This window comes from Pseudophryne corroboree, chromosome 8 (assembly GCF_028390025.1).
Source record: "Pseudophryne corroboree isolate aPseCor3 chromosome 8, aPseCor3.hap2, whole genome shotgun sequence".
NCBI lineage: Eukaryota > Metazoa > Chordata > Amphibia > Anura > Myobatrachidae > Pseudophryne > Pseudophryne corroboree.
Genome location: NC_086451.1, coordinates 7,775,144 through 7,787,432, shown reverse-complemented (window position 1 = coordinate 7,787,432; position 12,289 = coordinate 7,775,144). Strand labels below are relative to the sequence as shown.

At 49.5% G+C, this 12,289-nt stretch overlaps 1 protein-coding gene across 2 annotated transcripts in view; it reads right to left on the bottom strand.

The window, feature by feature from the left end:
- Positions 1-12,289, bottom strand: part of INPP5E (inositol polyphosphate-5-phosphatase E) — a 53,094-nt gene that overhangs the window by 26,674 nt on the left and 14,131 nt on the right. For both annotated transcript variants that reach the window (XM_063935859.1, XM_063935860.1), the window contains exons 4-8: positions 12,029-12,126; positions 10,289-10,413; positions 9,748-9,867; positions 8,702-8,809; positions 5,416-5,577 (exon numbers count right to left, since the gene is read on the bottom strand). In XM_063935859.1, coding sequence (XP_063791929.1) covers positions 5,416-5,577; positions 8,702-8,809; positions 9,748-9,867; positions 10,289-10,413; positions 12,029-12,126 — 613 coding nt within the window. The remainder of the gene's footprint in view (positions 1-5,415; positions 5,578-8,701; positions 8,810-9,747; positions 9,868-10,288; positions 10,414-12,028; positions 12,127-12,289) is intronic.

Sequence of the window (12,289 nt, the reverse complement as noted above, 5' to 3'; positions counted from 1 at the left end):
AACCCGATTTTTGTAACTATGTACAAGTATTGCAGATAATCCGCACTTGGGATGGGCGCCCAGCATCCACTACGGACTCCGAGAAATAGAATTATCGGTAAGTAAATTCTTATTTTCTCTATCGTCCTAGTGGATGCTGGGGTTCCTGAAAGGACCATGGGGATTATACCAAAGCTCCCAAACGGGCGGGAGAGTGCGGATGACTCTGCAGCACCGAATGAGAGAACTCCAGGTCCTCCTTAGCCAGGGTATCAAATTTGTAGAATTTAGCAAACGTGTTTGCCCCTGACCAAGTAGCTGCTCGGCAAAGTTGTAAAGCCGAGACCCCTCGGGCAGCCGCCCAAGATGAGCCCACCTTCCTTGTGGAATGGGCATTCACATATTTTGGTTGTGGCAGGCCTGCCACAGAATGTGCAAGCTGAATTGTATTACACATCCAACTAGCAATAGTCTGCTTAGAAGCAAGAGCACCCAGTTTGTTGGGTGCATACAGGATAACAGCAAGTCAGTTATCCTGACTCCAGCCGTCCTGGAACATATTTTCAGGGCCCTGACAACATCTAGCAACTTGGAGTCCTCCAAGACCCTAGTAGGTGCAAGGCACCACAATAAGTTGGTTCAGGTGAAACACTGACACCACCTTAGGGAGAGAACTGGGGACGAGTCCGCAGCTCTGCCCTGTCCGAATGGACAAACAGATATGGGCTTTTTTGAGAAAAAACCACCAATTTGACACTCGCCTGGTCCAGGCCAGGGCCAAGAGCATGGTCACTTTTCATGTGAGATGCTTCAAATCCACAGAATTGACTGGTTTTAAACCAATGTGATTTGAGGAATCCCAGAACTACGTTGAGATCCCACAGTGCCACTGGAGGCACAAAAGGGGGTTGTATATGCAATACTCCCTTGACAAACTTCTGGACTTCAGGAACTGAAGCCAATTCTTTCTGGAAGAAAATCGACAGGGCCGAAATTTGAACCTTAATGGACCCCAATTTGAGGCCCATAGACACTCCTGTTTGCAGGAAATGCAGGAACCGACCGAGTTGAAATTTCTTTGTGGGGCCTTCCTGGCCTCACACCACGCAACATATTTTCGCCACATGTGGTGATAATGTTGTGCGGTCACCTCCTTTCTGGCTTTGACCAGGGTAGGAATGACCTCTTCCGGAATGCCTTTTTCCCTTAGGATCCGGCTTTCCACCGCCATGCCGACAAACGCAGCTGCGGTAAGTCTTGGAACAGACATGGTACTTGCTGAAGCAAGTCCCTTCTGAGCGGCAGAGGCCATAAGACCTCTGTAAGCATCTCTTGAAGTTCCGGGTACCAAGTCCTTCTTGGCCAATCCGGAGCCATGAGTATAGTTCTTACTCCTCTACGTCTTATAAGTCTCAGCACCTTAGGTATGAGAAGCAGAGGAGGGAACACATACACCGACTGGTACACCCACGGTGTTACCAGAACGTCCACAGCTATTGCCTGAGGGTCTCTTGACCTGGCGCAATACCTGTCCCGTTTTTTGTTCAGACGGGACGTCATCATGTCCACCTTTGGTATTTCCCAACGGTTTACAATCATGTGGAAAAAACTTCCCGATGAAGTTTCCACTCTCCCGGGTGGAGGTCGTGCCTGCTGAGGAAGTCTGCTTCCCAGTTTCCATTCCCGGGATGAAACACTGCTGACAGTGCTATCACATGATTTTCCGCCCAGCGAAAAGTCCTTGCAGTTTTTGCCATTGCCCTCCTGCTTCTTGTGTCGCCCTGTCTGTTTACGTGGGCGACTGCCGTGATGTTTTTCCCACTGGATCAATACCGGCTGACCTTGAAGCAGAGGTCTTGCTAAGCTCAGAGCATTATAAATTTACCCTTAGCTCCAGTATATTTATGTGGAGAAAAGTCTCCAGACTTGATCACACTCCCTGGAAATTTTTTCCTTGTGTGACTGCTCCCCAGCCTCTCGGGCTGTGCTCCGTGGTCACCAGCATCCAATCCTGAATGGCGAATCTGCGGCCCTCTAGAAGATGAGCACTCTATAACCACCACAGGAGAGACACCCTTGTCCTTGGATATAGGGTTATCCGCTGATGCATCTGAAGATGCGATCCGGGCCATTTGTCCAGCAGATCCCACTGAAAAGTTCTTGCGTGAAATCTGCCGAATGGAATTGCTTCGTAGGAAGCCACCATTTTTTTTTTTTTTTTTTTTTTTTCCAGGACCCTTGTGCAATGATGCACTGTTTTTAGGAGGTTCCTGACTAGCTCGGATAACTCCCTGGCTTTCTCTTCCGGGAGAAACACCTTTTTCTGGACTGTGTCCAGAATCATCCCTAGGCACAGCAGACGTGTCGTCGGATCAGCTGCGATTTTGGAATATTTAGAATCCACCCGTGCTGTTGTAGCAGTATCCGAGATAGTGCTACTCCGACCTCCAACTGTTCCCTGGACTATGCCCTTTTCAGGAGATCGTCCAAGTAAGGGATACTTAAGACGCCTTTTCTTCGAAGAAGAATCATCATTTCGGCCATTACCTTGGTAAAGACCCGGGGTGCCGTGGACAATCCAAACGGCAGCGTCTGAAACTGATAGTGACAGTTCTGCACCACGAACCTGAGGTACCCTTAGTGAGAAGGGCAATTTTGGGACATAGAGGTAAGCATCCCTGATGTCCCGGGACACTATATAGTCCTGGTTCGTTATCACTGCTCTGAGTGACTCCATCTTGATTTGAACCTTTGTAAGTGTTCAAAAAATTTTTTAGAATAAGTCTCACCTAGCCTTCTGGCTTCAGTACCACAATATAGTGTGGAATAATACCCCTTTTCTTGTAGTAGGAGGGGTAATTTAGTTATCACCTGCTGGGAATACAGCTTGTGAATTTTTTCCCATACTGCCTCCTTGTCGGAGGGAGACCTTGGTAAAGCAGACTTCAGGAGCCTGCGAAGGGGAAACGTCTCGACCTTCCAATCTGTACCCCTGGGATACTACATGTAGGATCCAGGGGTCCTGTACGGTCTCAGCGCCATGCTGATAACTTGTCAGAAACGGTGGAACGCTTCTGTTCCTGGGAATGGGCTGCCTGCTGCAGTCTTCTTCCCTTTCTTCTATCCCTGGGCAGATATGATCTTATAGGGACGAGAGGACTGAGGCTGAAAAGACGGTGTCTTTTTCTGCAGAGATGTGACTTAGGGTAAAAAACGGTGGATTTTCCAGCAGTTGCCGTGGCCACCAGGTCCGATGGACCGACCCCAAATAACTCCTCTTCCTTTATACGGCAATACACCTTTGTGCCGTTTGGAATCTGCATCACCTGACCACTGTCGTGTCCATAACATCTTTTGGCAGTTATGGACATCGCATTTACTCATGATGCCAGAGTGCAAATATCCCTCTGTGCATCTCGCATATATAGAAATGCATCTTTTAAATGCTCTATAGTCAATAAAATACTGTCCCTGTCAAGGGTATCAATATTTTTAGTCAGGGAATCCGACCAAGCCACCCCAGCTCTGCACATCCAGGCTGAGGCGATCGCTGGTCGCAGTATAACACCAGTATGTGTGTATATACTTTTTATGATATTTTTCCAGCCTGTCAGCTGGTCCTTGAGGACGGCCCTATCTATAGACGGTACCGCCACTTGTTTTGATAAGCGTGTGAGCGCCTTATCCACCTTAAGGGGTGTTTCCCAACGCGCCCTAACTTCTGGCGGGAAAGGGTATACCGCCCATAATTTTCTATCGGGGGGAACCCACGCATCATCACACACTTTATTTAATTTATCTGATTCAGGAAAAACTATGGTAGTTTTTTCACATCCCACATAATACCCTCTTTTGTGGTACTTGTAGTATCAGAAATATGTAACACCTCCTTCATTGCCTTTAACGTGTGGCCCTAATAAGGAATACGTTTGTTTATTCACCGTCGACACTGGATTCAGTGTCCCTGTCTGTGTCTGTGTCGACCGACTAAAGTAAGCGGGCGTTTTAAAACCCCTGACGGTGTTTTTGAGACGTCTGGACCGGTATTTGTCGGCCGTCTCATGTCGTCAACCGACCTTGCAGCGTGTTGACATTATCACGTAATTTCCTAAATAAGCCATCCATTCCGGTGTCGACTCCCTAGAGAGTGACATCACCATTACAGGCAATTGCTCCGCCTCCTCACCAACATCGTCCTCCTACATGTCGACACACACGTACCGACACACAGCACACACACAGGGAATGCTCTGATAGAGGACAGGACCCACTAGCCCTTTGGAGAGACAGAGGGAGAGTTTGCCAGCACACACCAAAAACGCTATAATTATATAGGGACAACCTTATATAAGTGTTTTCCCTTATAGCATCTTAATATATATAAGCATATCGCCAAATTAGTGCCCCCCCTCTCTGTTTTAACCCTGTTTCTGTAGTGCAGTGCAGGGGAGAGCCTGGGAGCCTTCCCTCCAGCCTGTGAGGGAAAATGGCGCTGTGTGCTGAGGAGATAGGCCCCGCCCCTTTTTCGGCGGCCTCGTCTCCCGCTCTTAACGGATTCTGGCAGGGGTTAAATATCTCCATATAGCCTCCGGAGGCTATATGTGAGGTATTTTTAGCCAAAATAGGTATTCATTTGCCTCCCAGGGCGCCCCCCTCCCAGCGCCCTGCACCCTCAGTGACTGCTGTGTGAAGTGTGCTGAGAGGAAAATGGCGCACAGCTGCAGTGCTGTGCGCTACCTTTAGAAGACTGAGGAGTCTTCTGCCGCCGATTCTGGACCTCTTCTTACTTCAGCATCTGCAAGGGGGCCGGCGGCAAGGCTCCGGTGACCATCCAGGCTGTACCTGTGATCGTCCCTCTGGAGCTGATGTCCAGTAGCCAAGAAGCCAATCCATCCTGCACGCAGGTGAGTTCACTTCTTCTCCCCTCTGTCCCTCGTTGCAGTGATCCTGTTGCCAGCAGGACTCACTGTAAAGTAAAAAACCTAAGCTAAACTTTCTCTAAGCAGCTCTTTAGGAGAGCCACCTAGAATTGCACCCTTCTCGGCCGGGCACAAAAATCTAACTGGCTTGGAGGAGGGTCATAGGGGGAGGAGCCAGTGCACACCACCTGATCGGAAAGCTTTACTTTTGTGCCCTGTCTCCTGCGGAGCCGCTATTCCCCATGGTCCTTTCAGGAACCCCAGCATCCACTAGGACGATAGAGAAATGCTAATTGCAGGGGCTCAGGGCATATTCTGCACTTGAATGGTATTTTAGTAAATTAGTCCTAACATCTCCCCACAGAAGTGTCTGAACATACTGTAGATATATTATACTATATACATGCAGTGTGTAACGCGGGGTTGTTGGCCCCCTCTAGCCTTGACAAGAGAGATAATACAGACGACGCAGTGACCGAGCTCTGTGCTCCGGGGAAACTGCGTCCGGTCACCGTACCGTGGCTCATCTCTCGGAGAAGCTGGTCGTACTGCAGCAGGCCGGAAACGTCTCTCTCCAGCTTGCGCCCTAGGATTGAGATCACGCCCGGACGGTCCTTGTTCAGCCGGAAGTTGAAGTCTCCAAACCAGAAAACCTCATCGAAGCGGCTGGTGACGTCCACTGACGGGTCAGACAAATAAGACACACGGTTTTACAGTGGCTAGGTGACTGCGATACAGACAGATATATATATATATATATATATATATATATATATATAGATATATATACCCCACCAACACATCAGGTGTGTCAAGCAGAAACAGCTACCTATAGCCAGCTGCAGAAATGCTCCGATATGTGACGTATATTATAACTGCTGCCCATATGGGAAGGATCCTATAGACCAGTGTTCACAACCACGGTCCTCAAGGCACACTAACAGTCCTGGTTTTAGTGATATCCAGGCTTGGACACAGGTGACTTAATTAGTACCTCAGTTATTTTGATTTAACCATCTGTGTTCAAGCCTGGATATCACTAAAACCTGCACTGTTGGTGTGCCTTGAGGACCGCGGTTGGGAGTACCTGCTCTAGACTGTTTGGAAACTCTTCATAATTCTATTTTTATAAAGTTTGCCTGAGAACTGAACACAATGTGGCTCTCTGCGATCAATCCTCATTGTATTCCCTGGAGGATGTCTTATAGCCTGTGTTACCATGTTCACCGTTAGATACAGTTTTCCTTCGCCGATTCCCGGAACCTCCATGTCTCTTCACACAGACGCTCACAGCTGAAAGGGAGCCTGGAATTCCCCTCTACACTCATTTCTGGGCAGAAATAGGAACACCCACTGCTGCTCCCCCCCCCCCCCCCCCCCAATTCAGCAAGATAGCGCCCGTACCAGCTAAGTAGTAACTGGCAGCGAACGCCCGCCACGTTCTCTGTATGAAATTCACAGCAGCCTAATGTGTGAGCCTAGTATCAGAGACACATCTCCATGGCGGCAGCATCACGGTTCTCCCATGTACACACGAAACATCGGCAATAACCCATGATACTCCTTATTAGAGACGCTGCACATCCGTCTCCCTGGCCTCTCTGATCGAGATCCCTTTTCCCCAGCACCGAGTTATTAGCTCCACATAAATTCATACCGTCAAGACAGTGTCACTGGCAGCAACACTGCAAATCCCCCTCCGTCTATCGCTCCGGTTCTGGTGATACCGTGACGGTAACAGACCACATAAATTCATACCGCAGGGACAGTATCACTGGCAGCAACACTGCAAATCCCCCCCCACTATCTATCGCTCCGGTTCTGGTGACACCGTGATGGTAACAGACCACATAAATTCATACCGTAGAGACAATGTCACCGGAGGCAACACTGCAAATCTACCCCCTGTCTATCGCTCCGGTTCTGGTGACACCGTGATGGTAACAGACCACAAATTCATACCGTAGAGACAGTGTCACCGGCAGCAACACTGCAAATCTACCCCCTATCTATCGCTCCGGCTCTGGTGACACCGTGATGGTAACAGACCACATAAATTCATACCATAGAGACAGTGTCACTGGCAGCAACACTGCAAATCTACCCCCTGTCTATCGCTCCGGTTCTGGTGACACCGTGACGGTAACAGACCACATAAGTTCATACCGTAGGGACAGTGTCACTGGCAGCAACACTGCAAATCCCCCCCCCCCTGTCTATTGCTCCGGTTCTGGTGACACCGTGACGGTAACAGACCACATAAGTTCATACCGCAGGGACAGTGTCACTGGCAGCAACACTGCAAATCCCCCCCCCCTGTCTATTGCTCCGGTTCTGGTGACACCGTGACGGTAACAGACCACATAAGTTCATACCGTAGGGACAGTGTCACTGGCAGCAACACTGCAAATCCCCCCCCCCCCCGTCTATTGCTCCGGTTCTGGTGACACCGTTACGGTAACAGACCACATAAGTTCATACCGTAGGGACAGTGTCACTGGCAGCAACACTGCAAATCCCCCCCCCCCTGTCTATTGCTCCGGTTCTGGTGACACCGTGACGGTAACAGACCACATAAGTTCATACCGCAGGGACAGTGTCACTGGCAGCAACACTGCAAATCCCCCCCCCCCTGTCTATTGCTCCGGTTCTGGTGACACCGTGACGGTAACAGACCACATAAGTTCATACCGTAGGGACAGTGTCACTGGCAGCAACACTGCAAATCCCCCCCCCCCCCGTCTATTGCTCCGGTTCTGGTGACACCGTTACGGTAACAGACCACATAAATTCATACCGTAGGGACAGTATCACTGGCAGCAACACTGCAAATCCCCCCCCCCCCCCCCTCTCCCCCCCTCTCCCCATCGCTCTGGTTCTGGTGACACCGTGATGGTAACAGACCACATAATTTCATACCATAGAGACAGTGTCACCGGCAGCAACACTGCAAATTCCCCCCCCCCCCTGTCTATCGCTCAGGTTCTGGTGACACCGTTACGGTAACAGACCACATAAATTAAGACCGTAGAGACAGTGTCACCGGCAGCAACACTGCAAATCTACCCTGTCTATTGCTCCGGTTCTGGTGACACCGTGATGGTAACAGACCACATAAATTCATACCGTAGAGACAGTGTCACCGGCAGCAACACTGCAAATCCCCCCCACCCCGTCTATCGCTCAGGTTCTGGTGACACCGTGACGGTAACAGACCACATAAATTCATACCGTAGGGACAGTGTCACTGGCAGCAACACTGCAAATCCCCCCCCACCCCGTCTATCGCTCTGGTTCTGGTGACACCGTGATGGTAACAGACCACATAAATTCATACCATAGAGACAGTGTCACCGGCAGCAACACTGCAAATTCCCCCCCCCCTCCCTTGTCTATCGCTCAGGTTCTGGTGACACCGTGACGGTAACAGACCACATAAATTCATACCGTAGAGACAGTGTCACTGGCAGCAACACTGCAAATTTCCCCCCCCGCTTATCGCTCAGGCTCTGGTGACACCGTGACAGTAACAGACCACATAAATTCATACCGTAGAGACAGTGTCACCGGCAGCAACACTGCAAATCTACCCCCTGTCTATCGCTCCGTTTCTGGTGACACCATGACGGTAACAGACCACATAAGTTCATACCGTAGGGACAGTGTCACTGGCAGCAACACTGCAATTCCCCCCCCCCCCCCCCTTCCCCTTTCTAATGCTCCGGTTCTGGTGACACCGTGATGGTAACAGACCAGCCTCTCGGGTGAAAAACCAGGCGCTGCCTGTGCTATGTAATACTCACAGGGACTGGAGCGATACGGGTTTGTGTCGGGAATGTTACGGGGCAGGGCCAGGCTCTCCTTAATCTTTTTGTAGTCAAAAATCCTCTCGCTCACTTTTCCATCGCCGGCTGCCAATAAAAATAATCAGAGATCAATAGACGTAACCAGGACCGCCATGGGGGGCCTGGATTTAACTCAGACAGAGGCCACATGCTTCCAAGTCAATGTTATATATTTTGTACAATATACACTCAGTATCCATGTCATTAGGTACACCTGCTCATTAATGCAAATATCTAACGAGCCTATCATGCGGCAGCAACACAATGAATAAGAGGTTCAGTTGTTGATCAGACCCAACACCAGAATGGGGAAGAAATAGGGTCTGGGAGACTTTGCTGGTGGAGCGATTGTTGGCGACAGGTGGGGTAGTTTCTTAGAAGCCACTGATCTCCTTCATACATAGCAGTCTCTAGCGTTCTCTACAGAGAATGGTGAACAGAAAACATACAGCGAGCGGCAGTTCTGTGGGTGAAAACGCCTTGTTAATGAGAAGGGTCAGAGGAGAATGGGAAGACTGAACCAACAGCGATATGCAGAGGTCCACAGCGCGCAGGCCATACTAGGTCCCACTCCTGTCAGCTAAGCACAGGAAACGCTAATCGTGGCTCCGTCTGTGCCTGGGCGCACCTATCGCCGCGTCTGAGGCGCGCACGCGTCCATGACGCGCCCCGTTCACTAGAATGGGAGCGTCTCTGTGCACTCCCGGCGAGGCTAGGCGGACGGCGTCCCGCTGGGAGTGCATGTATGCGATGGAGCCGCACTAGACGAGTCCTTCCACACATTTGTAACGAATTGTATATTATTTCTGTTATGAGCTGTATAAAGCGATTGACACAGATGTTGTTGCGTTTGCTGTACGGCGAGCTGTGATGACGGGCGCCAGTAATCCATATAGTGAAACACATCCTTACACCTGTAAAGCAGCAGGTTTGGGGATCAGCGATCCCTACGATAAACATTATTTAGCACAGTTCTACGGTGTGAAAGTATTGCACGGTCTTACATGTGAAATGGGAGGTGATGAAGAGGAAGGATGTTCCGAAGAAGGTGAAGGACACACCGAGGCCGCCTTTGGTCTTGATCTGAGACACCATGCGTGTGGTCACCGTGGCGTATTCCACCTCTGCAGAAACAATAAATGTGATGAGTAGGATCAGTGGTTACGAGCACTATATGTGACAATGGCACCATGTCGAGGTATGAGCCTTGCAGTGCCTCTTTATCCGATCACACGTTTTAGTTGTGGGGTGAGTGCTAGAGTTCCAGCGCTCATTAGTACACAGAAGTTTGGCCTGATGAAGAGTTTGGTAATGTAAGTGTGTGGGGAGACTGTACTGATCTGGCTGTGTCACAATGCGGCCAGAAGCCTCCATATGTCCAGTATGGACGGTCAGCCCTATACAAGGAGGTGTGTGGCACATCAGGCCCGACAAGCGAACTCACACGGTGGAATGGCTGGTCAATGTAGTGTCAGTGTGTATAGTGAACAGGACTGACTTCCGGAGCATCTGCAGCTACTGCTTTATGACAGGGACTATATATACCTGAGCAGAACCAGATCAGGTCCCGCCGGGTGAAGACAGACAGGTAGAGGACACCATGCGCTGACGAGTGGAATAAGACGTAATGCGGCCCGAGGGTCTCCTGTAGTCGCGTCTCCCATTCTCGCCTGCCAGAACAAACAATATCATCCCTAGGACACCTTACCATAAAGTGACAGAATAGTAGTAACAATAATAAGAATTAAATCAGTTTTTGCTTTCTAGATTTCTAATTTCAGCATGTAAATTCTCACAGGCAGGGCCCTCTGTCCCAATGTTCCTCATTGCTTCCAGGGCTTGTCTTAGTCCCTTTCACTGACTGTGAGCTCACCCTTCCCTAGATTCAGGCTCATGGTATACTGAACTGCCTTCCCTTCCCCCTGACTGGCCTGCAGGGAGTCACCATTCCCTCACCACTGCCTGTGTCCTGCCTCGTTATCAGTTATTACCCTGTACTAGCGTTATTATGTCAGCTTACAGTACCAGCGTTCTGTCAGTCTCTCCGCTATCTGGGTTTTCCTTGCACAAAACTGTAGGAACGATGCGACGCCACAAAAATGAAACCTATTAATATTAAATTCAGGCATCTAGGACTGATGAAGGTCCACTGAAACGTGTGCGTTCCGCCGGCTCATCTGCACTAACGTACAGTCTGTGTCCGGTTTAGGAAGCAGGCGGTCATGTCAGAGTCACATGTACAATAAAAAGCATCTTCAGATATAACGCAGCACTATGCCAAGACCGTAGCATCATCCACACACCTGTGGAATGTGGGGTGCAATCCGCTCAGGGTGGTGCTTCCTCAGCCAGTGGCAGAACCCACACAAGCACAATGTGGTGACCATATGTAATATTTCATAAGGACGCTCTCATTGTCAGGAATACTGATTTACACACTTGTCCTTCTACGCTGTGAAATCTACCTATTCTACCGCCTCTTATACTGAAACAGTTGGAGCTCTAGAAAAATAACATCATTTACAATGATACCAATCCATACATGGCACACGGCACCCACACTTCCCCCAGACAGACAGAGGTCTTATCCCAGACTGGTCAATTACACTGGTGACCCCTGCCATCTGCAATTAATACATCTGTATTGTGTCAAACCTCTAACTGGTTTAACGCTGTATCAGCCCTGTATATAGAGGAGAGATCCAGCGCACGGGGCTACGGTACAACTTCATTACACCATGTCTCCGGCAGAGGTACGACCCCCCAATGGAAGCACCCCTGTACTCCTATCCGCATGTTTGGAGTAAGGAGATTCCCCTTTCCTTTGAAGTGGAGAATACAGGCCCACACCCCTGTGTCCACCACTAGAGAGCCATCATAGTGAATACATCAGGGGTAGGCAACCTATGACACTCCAGCTGCTGTGTAACTACACCTCCCAGCATGCCCTGCCACAGTTCTGCTGTTAGAGCATGCTAAAGCTGTGGCATGGCATGCTGGCATGTGTGGTTCCACAGGTTGCCTAACCCCAGAATACATTATCCAGAAACCATTACAGTTCATTTAAAAACAAAAATAGTTACAAGATCCTGTGGAAGGTGACCTGTGGCCTCACGTGTATCGTCATCTTATTGTCACCACAATGGGTAATGTATCAGCCCCTCCTATTACTACAGGAGAATAAGTTTCTCAGTGCAGAATACATTATATCTTGGATGATAAAATCCTCACGACTTTGCAGCTAATACAGTAGAATACACGCTGCGGTCATGTCTGTGGATATACCTGTCTGGGGTTCCTTCCTGGACGCCGACAACGTACATGTCCTGTGCAAAATCATTGTCTGACGGCAGCAAGAAGTCATCCAGAGTCTCCGGCAATTCCTGAAAAAGAGTGGACGGGTTTCATTAACTTATACACAGAACCGTGACCATCTGTACCGAACTTATATAATCACCAATACTGGATTATTATACACTCCTACAACGCACTGTACATCGTACATATAGCCTCAGTGCGCAACGCAGCGGGCGATGCCAGTGAGCT